Genomic DNA, 17,316 nt, shown 5'->3' on the forward strand with positions numbered 1-17,316 from the left:
AACAAGTGAAATATTCACAATAACACTTCTTCAAAATCTGCAGGAATCCTAAACAATTTAGAAACAATTAAGTATATGCATTTCAATGGGCAAACCGAATGCAATAAAATATTCAAGTGTTACTGAATAATTAATGAAACATCAGCCGTGCCATTTGCCTTCAAAACTAATACTGTAAAACACTACTAAAATTATAGGAAAATAAGGTCTGTATTTAATTGAATTTAAAGAGAGCAGAAAGGTTATTACATAACACCATAGAAGTTACATCATAACGCAAATTTACATAACATATACATGTAGTGATATACTTTTCTGTCACACATCAGTGTAACTCCTAAGTCACTTGTTCCATGCTGAACCGATACATTACAGAACAACATCATATGAAATTGGGTTTTCCATATGCAGGTCTTTTCCAGGATCCTCTTCACATGAATTTACATCACTGTAACTCCTGTGGCCTATTTTATACAATTACATTATGGTCCGGACCATACGACTGTTGCTTTTACTATGCTTTATTCTTTTCTCAATTCAGATCAGCCTAGGGGACACTGGATTCCAATTTCAAATCTGCAGATATGGCTGAAGGTTACTGCTTTTCCTGCAGATACCTTCCAGGTGGCTCATTCAAGCCTAACTAGTCATATGTAACTTGAGCCAAGGACCTTTGAAATAAATGGGAAGACATCACTTTGAAGTTTTCTATAATGCTGAAAACAATGACAGTTCCTGCTTGTTCCTGAATTTGTTAGAATTGCTAGCAGTAAGTGACCTGTTTTCATTAAGAAAGGGAACCTGTAAATCTGAGTGTACAACTTCCTTGTAAATGTGAAGGACACCTGTAAACTTGTTAGTTTGTTGTCATGAAGCGTTATAGGCTTCCAAAAGAAAGGAAAGAAGATTGAAGACAGTCTCATAACAAAACAGGAAGCTTCCTAGAAAAAACTAAGACCCTCTGATATAGACCCTGTAATTATAATTACCCCTGTTAGTGGCATGCCTTCTTCAGCTTCTGAGAAAAACACCAAATATCTTCTGCTTATTTTCTGGAGAAAACTAATTGCTTTGGAAAAGATTACTATTGGGATCCAGTGCTGGGTCTTAAAACTGAACATGTAACATACAGATGTCCATGCAGAAGAACGGGATCCAAACTATTAGTAGAGAAGGAAGGATTAATCACTAAATATATCAACATCTTCTATTGCTAGCTCTTTCCATCGCTAGCAATACTACTAAAGCTATTTCTTTTTTGCTCTTCTGAGTAGAAAATCTACCATGTGATAAACAGATTTGAGTAGAGAGTCTACTCTGAGATGATTATACTGCTCATTTCAGCATAATTGTCCCCACTGCAGTTCACAAAGAAGCTGAAGTCTTTTCCCATGAAAACTAGAAGCAAGAGGTCCCAACACAAGTTCATTTTACAAAACATTGACAGGTCCAAGATTACTATCAACAGTTTACTAATGACAGAGCCTTAGTATTAACCGCTGGTAACTCAGGAATTTCACATGAAATCACCCTCTGAAGTTACAGGTTTACTGTCCTTGTAGAGAAAAATTTCTTGGTTATCTAGCTGTGGTACAAGAGGGCCTGCGGGAACTCTTTTCAAGAGTTTTACTGCAGTAAACAACTCAATCTGATAACATGAAGAATTTCATTGTCAGTTGTAAAGCAGTATTTTTCCCAGAAAAATACTTAACAGAATTAAGAAAACAAAGGTAGTTAAGTGGGATGAAGAAATCCAGGGCATCTGATTCAGCAGGAAGAAACACTCTGGGAACCAGCTGTTCACCAGAAAATCAAATACATGTTAACTAGGCGACTGTAGCTGTTCAAGCCACTCTGTTAAGATGTCTTTCCACTTGCCTTGCCAGTCACAATGAGAATGAATATAGTACTTAACTAAATTGCTCAAAGTTTTCACTTCAGTCTTGTTTCATGTAACCAGAGGAAATACATCCTTCTCAATGCTCATACAGAAATACTTAACGTGACAGATTTCCAGTTTCTGTACCCATACATTTTGGCATCTCAAAAACAAATACAAGTTAATGAGTTTCATCTAGTAATGACAAAGCTCTAAATAAAATGAGACAAAATCATGCTATAACAAAATGCAGAATTAGGATCTGAATAAAATATGCCTGGATGCAATCAGCAGTCAATAAGACAAACTACATGGCTTCAAAGTAAAGAATTTTAATGGCGTCTTAAAAATTAGATTCAGAAAGAGTTGCAGACAGCCAAGGGTTCAGTTCCAAATGTCCAGGATTTCCAGGTAACGCCACCAATACCTAAGTTTCTAAGGCCGTAATTGAGACAGTGAAGTTTACTTAAAGCTTTTTTTTTTGCTTTGCCTTTTTTTTTTTTTTAAATGAGGATAAAATTTTCCCCAAGTTCTTTTATCTTCAACTTTTTATTTTCCAGCTATGTTTTACTTCAGGTGAATGTCTTTCTTTGGGTTTTATCCTACTAGTATATTTTTTAAAAAAAGTGGGAAAAATAACATGTGAACACCTTACAGCTGTTTCTTCTGACTATGCTTACTAGTCAGGTGAGATGTCTGGAGTTTGTACACGTACAAATGGAGCACTTTGGAACGCGAGATCCGTTCTTCTCACATGCGCAGTAATTAGCTGTCAGTTTCACCGTGGACATTTTCCATGTGCACTTTGAGGTAGTCATTTCTTGTAAACTTCTTGTGGCAAAGCTGGCATTCTGCCATCGGTCGATTGGGATTGTGAGTCAGCTTGTGGCGGATCAGCATTTTCTTCAGGCTGAAGGACAGATCACAAACCTAAGGCAGTGATGACAAGAAAAAGATAAAAGAAGTCTTAAAACTTCAAGCATGTATAAAGCTCCTTATGTTACATCACTAAGGCCACAGCCACACGTACCTGCAATATTTAATAAATGAGCTGGTCTTTGGAAGAATAACTCCTTCACAGAGCACCTTAAAGATCATAACTCTGTCTGGTATCTTTCGATGTTGTACATTAACAGTGGTAGCACAGGCAAGGGGGTGGGGGGTGGGAGGGGTAAGGGGAAAAAAAAAAAGCAAAAAAGGGGAAAAAGACCCAGTCTTCAAAATATCAACACAATGAGGTGTCCCAGTTACACTGTGGTTTCTTTTTAAAACCTATTATTCTACTTGGGATGCAGCAAAAATTATGACAACACATCACAAGTACCTGTTAATTCGATCTCAAATGAAGTATTTCCTTCCTGACCTCCAGAATGACACCTGTGGGTTCCTAAAAAATCAGTTCAAATTGCTCAGTTACAAGGAAGGAGGTGCGAGAAAAAAGAGGCTCTGAAAACTGCAAGAAAGGTTAATAATTATTATAGAGGAAACCTCATTGTTCCAGTCTTCCTCTGCCTGGCCAAAAACACAGAAGATTTCTTGCAAATGAAGGCGCAATTCCTTTGCTATATTATTGGCACACTGCTTCCCTTCCTCCACTGTACTCCAAGAAGTCCAGTTCATTCTGCCAGCTGAATAAATGGATAGAGGGATGATGGACTCTGCCATGCTAAAACCATCACTTCTTATAAATATTCCTGTACTGAAGTCAAAATGAAAAGTTAAGACACAAGTTCAGCCAAGAGAAGTTAGAATGAATAGTTAAGAATCTGCATGCAAGACATCAAGTCAACTGAAATCATGCAGTTATATTGTCACATTCACCTTCCATCCAGGTACATATTGTATGCATGAATTTCCCAGAAAAAAAATAAATTTAAAAAGCATAGTCCTGATTTGACAAATGAAATAGGCAGAAGTCATATAATTAGATAACAATGAACATCCACAGGCTTCCTATCTTAGAATTCCAGGTTCATTCCAGACAAAAACATCTTCCATGAAGAGGAAACTTGGGGAACCCAGCACCATCCCTTTTCAGGAAAATGAAGTTTAAGTTCATATTGGTATCAACTAGTAATGAAAACACTGAATGATTACTGGCTCCTTTTGAAACCAAGACACACGAATAGAGCTGACTATCCAGGTAGACAATCTTCATCTGCAGTATATGTGTTTTATGCCAATTAAGGCAAAACCATACAATGACCATAAAAAGGGCAATTGCCAGAGGCAAGTTTTGTACCCAAAATAATTTTTCACCAGACAAGAACACTGTATGTGCTGTTGTAATGGAACATTTTTGAGTTTATGACATGACGTAATACCAAGGACTTTTATACAGCAACTGTAACTCTCCACCTTTTTTCCCCTCAATGTATAATTAATTCTTTCATATCCAAGCAACAGTCACCCTTTTGTTACGCGATAGTGAACGTCACTTACAGCATCGACTGGTCAGGTCTTAATATTGCTTTTGCCAAATATCATTTTCTATTTCTCTTCCACAGAACATACAAAGTGAACTCATAACATTTATCTAATCATAACCATCATGCTTGCTCACAAGTCTCAACATGTTTAAAGTATCATATACTTGTAAACACAACATGTTTCTCGGAAGCCAGGAAGCCGATCAAGGATATACACACATACAAGATATGTATGTGTTCTGCGTATCTTACACATGCCTCTTCATTCTTAAAAGTATACAGCTTATAACAGAGTCTTAAAGTACATTTTTTCATTTCTAATGCTCATGTAACTAGTATAATGTGTCCTGCTGTTCCTTCAAGGCTCTAGCATGTTCTACTACCTAACTTCTTCAAAAAGAAGATGGAATGCACAGGATCATTAAAGATATGATACATGTTGTGCTGTGCTTATGCATATAAGTTTGGGTTGGGTTTTTTAAAGAGTTTGCTTCATATTTCAATTTTATAAGACCAACATTTTATAGACTTAAAACCATGCTTGCTAATGTGCACTTGAACTCTAATCAATCTCTTCGAAGTGATCAAAGTTTTGATCAAGTAAGGAAGATAGAAAAGACTGACATTTGAAAGTAAGTGTAGGGTCAACTAAAGGCAGAGTGGAGGGAAATACTGTACTGGAAAGAAACCAGGACAGGCAGTACCTGACCTTTCTGCCCCCAAAGAATAATCTGTTGTCTCTGAGGCAACTGAAGTTCAATTGGCCTTCCCATAAAAAACAAGCTGATCTCCAGAGGACAGAAACCTAATATACTAGGGAAGAACACATTGTGTATTTCTATATTTCAGTTATTTTCATTTTCCTATGTGACATATATTAGAATTTTCACCTTAAAATGGGAATATTCAATTTCCATTACTATCAGTGGGATGTGAGAGCTTTGAGTCATTAAGTTCTGAAAATGCTTTTGTTGACTGATAAGAAACAGAAATAGCCACATAAAGAAACCGTACCACCTTCATCAAACAGGGTACAAGGATTACTTTTACATGTAGCACAATCCTGTACCGTAATGTCTGTTCCATATGCCTGAGAGAGAGGAGAGTGAGAAAGGAAGAGAAGACATGGCTTTTATTTCTGATTTTGGAAGAAAATTCTATTTAAAGCAAAAATGCAGTCTAAAAAAATTCATATGTAATAGTTTATATTGGGTGGGGAGAGGTGTGTTGTCAAGTAAAGCCTCTTCTTGAGGCCGTAAAATACACATTTTTTTCAATAGCCAAAAGTTTTCTCTCTTCAGTTCTTTGGCACGAAAAGCAATTCTGTTTGTAAATGCTAATGGTACTAAGAAACAAAGAAAATTCTGACAGCAAATGTTAATATGTTATTTAGAAGAAAGAGCTGAATAGTTTCTACAACTGCTTCTAACACCAGGTAGGAAACAAAACCAAACCCCTCAATCCTCTTAGGACTTTTGTCTTCCAGTGTGGCTTCATGTATGATTACATTTATGAATATGCTAATCATTGAAAACACAGCCTGTTTTTCACCTTTAAAGGATTCTTGGTAGGTCTGGGCATTGGACTTATGGACTTTTCTGATTACTTTAGCAACAGTATGCCTTTACCCCTTAAAAAAATGCAATGGAAATGGGGAAAAAAATCTAGAAAATAGTAACAAAAATGATTATGAACATGGGAAGTCGTCATGCAAAGTGTTGGAAACAACTGCAGAGAAGTTGACTAGAAAGGAACATGGCACATGTACAGGAAGCAATAAATGGAATAGCTATTAACCCTTTCTGTTAATGAAAGAACTGAAAGACGCTTATTGAAATTCCATTGCAGTAACCCAAGACACTCACCCCTCTCCAAAATCTCTTTCCGCAGTTAAGAATTTGTGGATGTTGTTGCCATAAATTACCTTCAAAGCTCAAGTCATAAGAAAAATGACAACATCTACAGCTATCTTGAGCAGGATAAAAAAAAAGTAGGTGAGAATATTTGAGTGTAAAAAGCAATCTTTAGTATTGGGGAGCCAACAATAAAAGCCTCCCATAGGTACGTCTGTAACTGTCCACTATTGGTTCTTCCTGTAACTTCTGCTGAAACATCTGGTAACATGCAACGTGCGAGACAGCTCTGGAGGAATGGTCTTTCTCTGGGTGACATTTACTATGTCCCCAGCATCTGCAAAAGTGGAATCCAGATGAAATAAGGAATAACTATTGAAAACAAAACTTTCAACACTCTCTAAGTGTGCATTAAGCAGCAGTCCATGGTAGGCACCTGGGCAACTGAAGAGTGTATGATAGAATAGTAGAGGCAATTGCTGCTTACTTCCGAACTCTGAAAAGTCAGCAATCTCTACAATGTGCAGCTGGCAAAAGACTAGTCCTGAAGAATAATTTTGGTGGAACACGGCAGTAATTTGAACTATTACGAAAATCTCCCATAAATGAAGGCACATAAAAATTCTCAGAGAAAGACTAGGACTAGACACAGATTACAGCTGTTTCTAGAAATACTATAATTTGGGAAAATACAGTTCTATCTAATTAATGAGGAAAACTAAAAGAATAGTTGAAGCAGGAAAGCTCCTATTTTCAATTAAAAGAAAGAAAAAAGAATAAAGTATAACCACCACCACCGCCCTGTCTGAAAAAGCGCACTGTAAATCCAACACCAGTGAATCTTGGATCCACAGTCTGGGAAAAATTGCATTTACACTGCAAGCTAGCCAACAGCTGAGAAACAGTACAGCAATCTGAAAGCTGAAAAAGTTATTGCAAATTATTTGGAATTAGAGAAATCCTCAAGGTACTATCTAGAGCCAGGCTGAGATTATTCCAAAAGAATACAGCAAATCTCCTGACCTGTGGACATCAGCAAAATAACGTAGCTGAAATTTTTCATTAAATTAATAAATTTTATTCTCAATGAAATGTCAACAGGTTATTTATTAAAAGCCAGATCAATTAATAGACCCTTGTGACTTTCATGCCAAGTGGTTATTCTAATTTTGCATCTAATTTTAGAAATTTGTGAACAAATTTACAACTGTTCAGACTGAGCCATCTAGGATATAACTGAAAGCTAGTGGTTCCCTTATGACTAGTTCATTAAGAGCTAGTATCACAAAACAAATAACTATACTAATTCTATACCCTATTCTGATGCCCTTCTCTACATACTCAAGCAACAACTTAAATTCTAGAATTTGGTAATTCTGAAATACACTCTTTTCTGACAGTTTCTGCACATTCAGCCTCCCCAGCTATCTTCTAAAAGCTGTGAGAAAAGTTATATACAGGATGGGGTTTGCTGAATGAAAGATGCTTGACAGTGATCTATGAACTGTAATATGACATGCTGCATTTCAGCACTGCGAGCATACATAGCATCTGTCATTTCTTCACTGAACAACAAAAAAACCCCACAACTCCCAAAAACCCCTATGAGTAGATGTTGAAAGTATCAGACTAGATTTCACTGAACAGAAATTGGAAATTCTGAATCCACATTTGTGTCATTCAACATCAGAAGCATTTGGATTCCATGTAATGAATTAAATACCTTTTCCTGTATAAACTAATCTCCAACTATTAACCTGTCATACAATTTATATGGGAACCCAACCAGCATGAATTTGTAACTTGCAACATCCAAACTGCATTAATAATGGTGAAAATAACTCTTAAGGGATCCAAAACCATAAAATAAAAGGGTGTGCAACACTCTTGGCAACTGAAGAGGGTACATAAAATTGCCTGAATGGTCTTTCATTAGTTAGGCAATCAAAGACCATATGAAGTGTAACTTTATGCCACAGCCAATCGGTCCAAGGCTGTAGTCTCGCTGCAGTTAAGTCCTGCTGCTGCACTGAAGTCAAGATGACAAAGGGATAGATCAACTCACATCACACTGAAACGGCTTCTCTCCGGTGTGGGTTCTCATGTGCTCATCTAGGCCTCGCTTTTGACTGAAAGCCTTGTTACACTCTGAACATTGGTACGGCTTTTCCTGTATGAAATGACAACAGTGAGTGAAAGTGAGTGAAAGTGAGTCAACACAGAGCCCAAGTCATTAAAGGAGTGGAATTCCATGCTGGATGGTGTAAGTTTTATATTTTCTCTAAGGGATTACAGTCAGTGAAAACAACAGAAAACGACTTTCAAATGATTAAGTGAAAGCTGGGAAAGCTGTGGCCTGACAGTTTCCACTTCAACACCCACTTATGAATTAATTATCTGTTCCAGTCTTTCAAACCCAGCCATTTTGGGAGTCTGTTTTTCATAATGTGAAAGGTATAGAAACATAAAATTCTAATGTACTTTCCTTTATCCTCCACAAAAGCTTAAAGCATAAAGACAAGTAAGATGTCTATAAAAACCTCGGGTTTGTTAGCAGGTTTCCAAGCAGGGGAAGAAGTGAGGAGATGAAGAAGGGGTACAAGGAAAGCTTGTCATAGAGAAAAAAAACTTATTTTCAAAAGTGGTGACAGAAGGTTAATCACATATTCATTGCAGAATCTCAAAAGAAGTGCAGATGGCAACCAAGCCATCTGTATTTTTATTAGAACTATTGGTTAGCAGCTACTGTAACACACAATGTTATAAAAGTTGCAGGCTCACTGACTTCAAATAAATAATTAGAGATATGTATGGAAAGCCACTTATATAAAGATTTTCTTCTTTGAAGTTCTTCTTCAATATAGAAACTTATATAAGGTGTAATTCCCCCTTTATTCCACTAAAGTTACAAAACAATTGTATGGAAAACAACATTTAAATAAATCAATTACATGTAAAAGTTAGTATTATGGCACAGCACATTGCCTCATTAAACTTTCGATGCTCTAGAGGCACCTTTATTTCTGAATCAAACAATTATACTTCTTTCACTCTCATTCTACTTTTTTATGTGGTTCCTAATTCTGTATTGCTTAAGTTCTAAAGATGGGTATTTTAGGCAAAAAAAGCAAGCATTTTTTACTAAATTAAATTGAAAACAGACTGAAAATCAATAAGCAATAAAAAAAGCTCAGTCTATGAATTAACAAATAACAGGCAGTAATCTTAACGGTCTTTTGGGAGATAATGTGGCATCCAAGGATAAGTGAGAAGAAACAACTCAGCTTAGGTGTTGAAGCTACAAAGTGAAGAAATTCTCTAGTTATTAATTCCTATTCTCAGTATGTAGGTGACAATCAGGTCTCCATATATTGCTGAATCCTGCCAGGTACTCAGCATAAACTGTACATATAATACAATGGACTATAAATCAATGCTGTTCTGGGTACATCCCAAGCACTCTCTTTAGGGCAGCTCTTTGCAGGTCCAGATATATCAGTGGGGGTGAAGACCGGCTTCTTGATTTTGGAGTACCCTCCTATGAGGTTTCCTAGAAAACGCAGTGTCATAGACAGAAACGTCTCAATCCTCTAGCTCACCAAAACCAAGTCGTAAGCTGTGTACCTAGGGAGAAGCATTTCTCCAGCAATTTCAACTTCAGGTATGAATAAATCATGAGATAAATAAAGTGTATTTCATTATGATGGAAGACAAATCTTTCTACTGACACAGGCTGAGTACACAGTGCCCAGCTGCATATAATCAAACTGGCCTAAAGGGAAGCCACTAATGAGCTTTTCTGTGCAAGATCCTCCTTACACATGTTTATCATCATTGTGTTTTTTCATCATTATCTTAATTTTATAATTTCTATGATTCTTCAATATAGAGTAAAACATAATAAATTACCTTAAAAAGATCTGAGCTGATCTTAAAAAAAAATCATCATCTAGACCAAAAACTTCATGTCATGGGGAATTTTGCTAGACTGACTAAAGACTTCATGGAGCTGGTATGTAATTTTTAAGGAAATGTATGAATAAGCCATATGAAAAGCAGGTTTCTGCAACACCCCTTTAATTGGTTTTACATTGTGGCTAACATAAACCACATTTTCTGTGAGTTCTCTGAAAACAGCCTTTCTCTGTGTAGGTTGTTCCACAGAAAGTGCAAAGTAAAGTATATGATATGTACTTCTTAAGCACCTATGAAAACATTCATTACTGCAAACCATACCAGATGTACTTGCTCCCTTTTTATCATCTTGTCCTTCAGGTATCTGAAGAGTTAACTGTTGATCACGATTATCTTATTAATTTCTGAGTTAAAGGGACGTCAGGATTCCATTTTGGAGAAAGAGCCATTGTAAACTCTGGGAAGCTCAAGTCACAAGCCTGGGCTGTAGTATCTTCTCCAAGGTTATGTTTGGTTATTTGTATTATTCTCTATGGCAAAAAAAAGGCTGTATCTAACCATCCCCTTGGCATTTGTATTCAAATTCACATATGTAGTACATGAAACACATCCAAAGCTGTCTTTGATCTAATCTTAGATTCCTTACATCTGTATATTCCAGTGACTTCAGCAGACAATTCTGATTCACACCAGCCCCCTCTCCCCTAAGCTAAGCTGCCCTTTGTTCACATCTGCGTCCATTTCAGTAAAATCAGTAGTGCTGTCCAGAACAAAACTTGGCACTAAGTTTCTCTCCAGAGAAAAAGACTTTTTTTGTCAGTTTCGAAGAAGACATCATTCTCAGAGACTATTTTCTTCAAAACAAAACATTCTGTGCTTTTTCTTTTCTCTCTCCCCCTTCTTCCCCTCATCAAATTTCCATTGCACAATACTTGGAGAAGGCAACTTTTGTAACATGGAAAAGATGACATTGGCTTGGCATAACCACCATTGCTCTAAACGTGAACAGGAAAAAAAACAGATAAAACCCACAACAATACGTGTGGAAAAAAGTTAATGCCACCACAAAAGGACAATAGGGACCAATGATGGGATTAGAAGAAAGTTGGACAAATTTAAACATCAAGCAAAGGGGAAAACCTGCTAACTGTCAACAAAACAGGAGGTCATTGGGAAGATCATGTAAGTCCAACTTCAGAGGAGTTAGCAACTGTTAGTACTATAAATCTACCCTCTGTTCAAAAAGCATCTGCCAGGCCATGACTACAGTGGCAGCAAAGCCAAAGGATTACATGTGTTTTCTTTTATTGATGATATAAATGAGGAAGGGAGCATGGAGGGTGAGAGAGACAGGATGTAGCTGATACTGCAGTGATTTAATATTACATTTTTAAGTATACCAGGCATAAACAGAAATATGTAGATGAGGATTTATAACTTTCCTGCCTCTAAACAAAGAAAGGCCAGGGAGAGCCCAAATGGGACTTGGTATTCTGGAAGGTCCTTCGCTGTAAGACTGGTATGCTAACTTAGAAGCTCCTGTCTCTGATGATTTTCATTTCACTACATTAAAAGTGAGAGGAATCGAACATTTTAATAACTATGACAAATAAAACAGCACCCGCAATACACACTTCATCTCTCTGTGGATAGCTGAATCATAAATTACTACCTTGGATTCTATGCAAATTGTTCTTTGCATTAGTAAGACATCAGAACACGACAAATTCTCAAGGCCATTTGACGCCACCTTTAACTGATTGATAGAACATGTGTACAGAGTATCCTGCAACCACAGCAGATGGAAATACTTAAATGCAGAATATCTGAACTACTAACTGCTGCTGTAGTTGACTGTATATCCCTTCAGTAATATAAATACATTATGTATATTAGCTTAGCACTAGTGCATGTGGTTGTTTCTCTAAACCTGGTAAAATTGATTACACAAGTAAAACATGAATTACTTTGGTAGGAGTATCTCCAAATAACTTTTTAAACCTGAATTTAGAACTATTACATGAGCTCAACAGCAACAGCAAGAAAAACATAATCTAGACACTACTATATCCAAATAAATCACAGCTCAAGATTCAAATAAATGAGAGTTAAGAACAGTTTAGTAACTCTTTCCAAGGTGGCAGGAGCCGGTTAAAACTGGGCTGAACCCACACTCAGGAGACCTTATTCTTTACTTTTTTGGTTAAATTTACTAGAGTGATTGCTGATTTATACTACTTAGAATGTGGACTTGTTGAATACAGAAATATTGCTCAATAATCCTTTTTAACACTTAAGCTTTAACTGACATACAAAGTATACTTAAAATCCCAGAGTTATCTAGGATCTAATCTCTCTTACGCTCAATTTTTTTTAATATCCTGAATGCAGCAGATTTACTTCTGATTTACTTCAGAATTTCACATATTGCACATTTCTTCTTGTAGATCATGTTCATACATCTAAGCACATATTAGAATTACTAGCATCTCTGTGTAAGACATACTGACCATGTTAAGTTTCACATAGCTTTCAACTTGCCGTTATCTGCATTTTCTTTATGCTGAAAACTGAACATTCATATCAGATCTTATATTACTTGTAAACATTTAAATGTAATTTTATATTGCATGTAAGCATTTACACTTGTGACATGAGTGTGAAAATTGCCAGACATGAATAATGGTGATGATACCAGGCAACAACAACAAAACCAAAAAAAAACCCCACACAACTTTTTTCTTCTCTGGAGACATACAATTGAGATCTGTATAACAGAGAAATCTGGACACAAACATTACTTATTTTGGAAAAATGAACAGTAAGGCCCAGTACATACATGATTCCTGGTAAAACCTGAATGAGCCTGAAAAGGTCTCAACCTAAATTCCCTGGGAAACAGTGGGTATGGAACTTTTTGGGGTGAGATTTATTCTCACAACAGGAAAGACAGAGCTAAAGAAAAATATCAGCTTGTATTTTTGACAGCAAAATTTTTTAAAATAGGTAGATCACCCTTTAGTTAGCCTCTTTTTTTCTTCTTGTTTTTAATTGCTTTCATTTTAAAACAAAGAGTTTGCCTTTGCTCCTAAAGGGAAAGTCTTATAATGCCTACACAAGATGTAAATACAGTAACACTATCTGCTTTCAAACCTTATGCAGAGAATTTGAACTGTTAATAAATATTATTTGCTGCTCCATGTATTTGCATTATCGTTTGAACACATGGTTAGTAAAAAATTGTTTTGAAAAACTCAGCAAGAATGGAAAAATGTAACCAGCCAGAGAACATTAATATACACTAGTCAGGCTTGTAGCTACCAAGAGCTGACCTCTCAACCAGAATCCTGGAAATCCTATAGCTTTGCCAACCTGACAATGCAGAAAAGACAGTGACATGACCTGCTTACAAACCAGGAGGACAGTGACAAATACAGATGTCTGGAAACGTTATCTAAAGGGTACCTTAGGCATTGAGGGAATGAGGTGAAGTTTAAGACACCTACATATTTCACATAAGCCCTTTGCTTTGTGTGTTTTAAACCTTTTCCTAATACCAGTAACACTTTGTTTCACTTTTTACTAATTATTAATGTTGATGTGTCCCTTGAACCACGCTCAGGAGCTCTTCAGCCAGTTGTACATGGCACGTACCAAAAGATGGTGACCAAAACAGGCATCATCCTGTCAAAAAAAACCACCTGAATGTGAAGTGAAGGTTCAGGGCTACAACAGCCTGAAAAGCATGATCTCAGGGGCCTGAAAAAGAGTCCAACCAGAGGCAGCCTAACAGAGGGTTCATGATGCATACCCATAAGCAACCCGCAACCTACCTTGCAGCCTCATTAACAGCAAACTTCTACCAGAAGTTAAGCAGAACAGCGATGAATGAGTAACAGAAGTCCTAGAGAATCAGACGGATCTTTCTGCTTGGTCTAGAAACTCCCCACAGATATTGTCAGACCATGCTGAGAGTTGTGGGCCAGGCCAAGAGAGTTGTTCTTTACAAGAAAACCTGTTAGACAACAGCTGTGGTAACAGACCTTTGAGCCTCAGTAAATTCCAGTGTCAATGCACAGGTTTTTTCTACATTGAAGAAGAGTGGTGGGTAGTTTCACTATCAATGAAGTGGTGACATGCAGTGTATTGCTCAATTCTTTTAAAAAGACCAGCTTTCATCTTAATAGAAGGGCTGGGAATTGAGGTATAGTGCAGTAAGAAAGACAGTAAAGTGCCTACTGAAACAAGAGTGCCTTATGTAGCTGATGTTTAGTTACATTTCAGCCCTAAAAAAAAGACTAAGCTGATTAATGTCAGGAAAAAAACATCAGTGATACTTTCTGCTAGGTCATCAGCACTAGAAGAGAGGCTAAGTCACTTAAGATCACAGATGGTGCGAGTTTAATGGAGTCCAGTTTTGTATCGTAAGTGTGAAAAATGTGCAAGAACTAACAAGATGCTCTCTTAGTAATTGGAAGGTTTTTGGAAGTTACAGCAAGTGTCTCACCCACAGACAGAGGCCTACTTAAACTATCAGACTTGCATTAAATTACTAAAGTAATGTTGACACAGGAAGACAAAGGCTGATGAGAATTTACAACTCTACAGAAGTAGTAGGGATTTGAATCTTATAATGAGTAAAACTCAATAAACAATCAGTTTACAAGTACACATTTCCTCTGTTGAGAAGTAAAATTCTTTAAAAAAATATTTCCAGTAACTAGAGCAGGCACAGACACTTTCTTGTTGAAACAAATGTGAAAGGATTTTGGAAAATTTAAACAAAAAAGTCACTTTTATTAGAAGTGACTGATTTTTTTTTTAGAAAAGTTCTCAATTAATTCAGTTTGGGGTTTGTTTCATATTGTTTTTAAATAATCTGAAATTCTTGCAATAAAATTTGTAACGAAAATAAAAACATGCAACTTCACTGAAATGCCTGCCAGAAGAAAAAAGGTGTGTTTCTTCAAAAACTCTAGTATATGCAGTTAGTTCAACTCTATTATACCATTAACTTCCCATTTTCCAGTCGTTCTGCCTATTTGCTACCTACAGTCTGAAAAGTTTTTGGGTTTTTTTAAACTGCTGAAGAAATTTCTGCCCCTAAGATTTAGTGAAGGAGGGTTTATTTAATCAGCCATGATGAAAATTCAATAGATGTTAATCTGCTCTTGGAAAAAGAACAGTATCAAGATAAAAAAATTAATGTTTTCACTCTGCAAGGAAAAGATGATCATCAGTCAACATTACATAGAAAAAAGAGTGTGAAAATATAGATGCAGTGGGATTCAAACCTTCTATATTCTGTATACAAACATAGATTCGACAGGCAAGGAAATCACAACACTGGCAAAGTCATCATCCTCAGACAGATGTTTGGGAACTCACTCATGTCTCACCAATAGGGAAATATAGAGAAAATCTAACATTGAACAAAATTCAAAATTCAATCAACACCTCATATTATTTCATTACACACTGTCATGTGCATAGAATGCTATATTTAGTACCCAATGTAATTTTTTTTTTTTTTTTTGGCAATAGCATGGTATGCTGTTTCTAGAACACATGACCTTTTTTAAAACTTTAAGCCCAAATATTTCCTGGGAAATAAAGAACAAATGAAATTGTGCACAACTGCCAATATGGTTCTGGTATTTTTTTTTTTTTCATTATTATTTTATTTTTATATTGTCCTTGGGTAAAAAAAAAAAAATAGAGGGGGCTGTGTAAAGTTCCAAATTAGTGCCTTGGAAAGATTGTTTCACTCAGGACCTGGAAGAGGACAGTTTTCTTCTTGTACTGTCCCATAAGCAAGCTGAAACACTGACTTGAAGGGAAAAACCTTGACAGGAGACTGCCTGGCTTCCATACTTATGATGACTTACACCTATTCCAATGGAATGGCTAACTCTTGCACATACTATGTCAGGTCTTGACTCCTTAGCTTCTAAGGATATCTTTATACTGAAGTCACTTACGTGACTGCAGCCCATGCAGACATATTCATAAAAGCTTCAGACTAATACTCTCAGCCACCACTAACAAATTAACTGTGAGACTAAGGAGTTCAAGAGTTGACTTCAAAACATATCTGATACTCGGGCCACTAGATCACACCAATCCTTGCAATTTTGAGGCTACACTGCTAACAGTATCCAAGCTGCCCAGCTTCAAATGAATAACAAAGAACAGGAGACAAAGCTTCCTAAAGTGTTTTTTGAGTACAGATAACTTAAGTGTTCAGAAGCTACATAACTTCAACTGCAATCTATTGACCAGTTCAATGCAACATATATATGTGTGTGTGTGTGTGTGTACATGTATCTATAAAAATATACACACTGGTCAAGCATTTCAAGTGTAGACAAGTAAGGTTAGTTGCAGAGTTACAAAAATATGCTTATCACTTAATTTGCTCTATTTCTTACCGTATAATCTCTGAACATTAGGTGCTTTTATAAACATACTTGAAGATTAAGGCATTTTTAAATAGTAGGCACTTATGCTTGAAACAAAGAAACGTAGTTACCAAAACACTGTAATTTCTCTAATCTTTAAATATTACCTGAGAAACATACAATTTGAGCATTACAGCCAGCAGCCTTCCAATCACCAGAAATCAGATTTTTTAACAAGCTATAAAAACTACATGTATGTTATACCTTCAAAGTATAGATATGAAATATTCAAACCAAGTGATGAAAAAAACATTTGCAAATGGTTTCTACTCCTTTTTTCCATCGCTAACATGTATTTAACTGAAACAAACTGTAATAAGACTGCCATTTTCAGAAGTAATGAAAACATGAATTTGACATGACAATAACTCTGGGCATCTATCAATGATAGTCTTTCCAAACATTAACAACTATATTGCAGTAACATACAATAATTTCTCTACATGTTTAAGTTCAAACTATGTAATGTTATGTCAGGCACTGAATAAAGCCATAGGAAAGAGCTGAAGTTTACTGCACTGTGAAGGCTGGAAGTATGCATGTACTTCCTCAAGGCTGATATGGTCTGTAAATTAATTCCATCAAGAACTTCAGCGAGTTCCTCATTTATGTTTTCTTAGGCTGTTATATTTCTTCTTCTTAAGGAAAAAAAAACAAAACAAACAAACAAAAAGCCAAACAAGAACAAACCAAAACAGAACAAAAACCCAAACCATAAACAAAACACATCTACTTTTATAGAAACAAATCAGTACTCAGGTGACATTTTAATATTAGGT

General features: G+C 36.2%; 1 protein-coding gene across 1 annotated transcript in view; it reads right to left on the reverse strand.

The window, feature by feature from the left end:
* Positions 1 to 2,161: 2,161 nt before the first annotated feature.
* The window catches only part of PRDM5 (PR/SET domain 5), an 88,323-nt gene continuing 73,168 nt past the window's right edge, over positions 2,162 to 17,316 (reverse strand). The window contains exons 15-16 of the mRNA XM_049814956.1: positions 8,227 to 8,331; positions 2,162 to 2,809 (exon numbers count right to left, since the gene is read on the reverse strand). Coding sequence (XP_049670913.1) covers positions 2,645 to 2,809; positions 8,227 to 8,331 — 270 coding nt within the window. The 3' untranslated portion in view covers positions 2,162 to 2,644. The remainder of the gene's footprint in view (positions 2,810 to 8,226; positions 8,332 to 17,316) is intronic.

Source organism: Accipiter gentilis, chromosome 12 (assembly GCF_929443795.1).
Source record: "Accipiter gentilis chromosome 12, bAccGen1.1, whole genome shotgun sequence".
NCBI lineage: Eukaryota > Metazoa > Chordata > Aves > Accipitriformes > Accipitridae > Astur > Astur gentilis.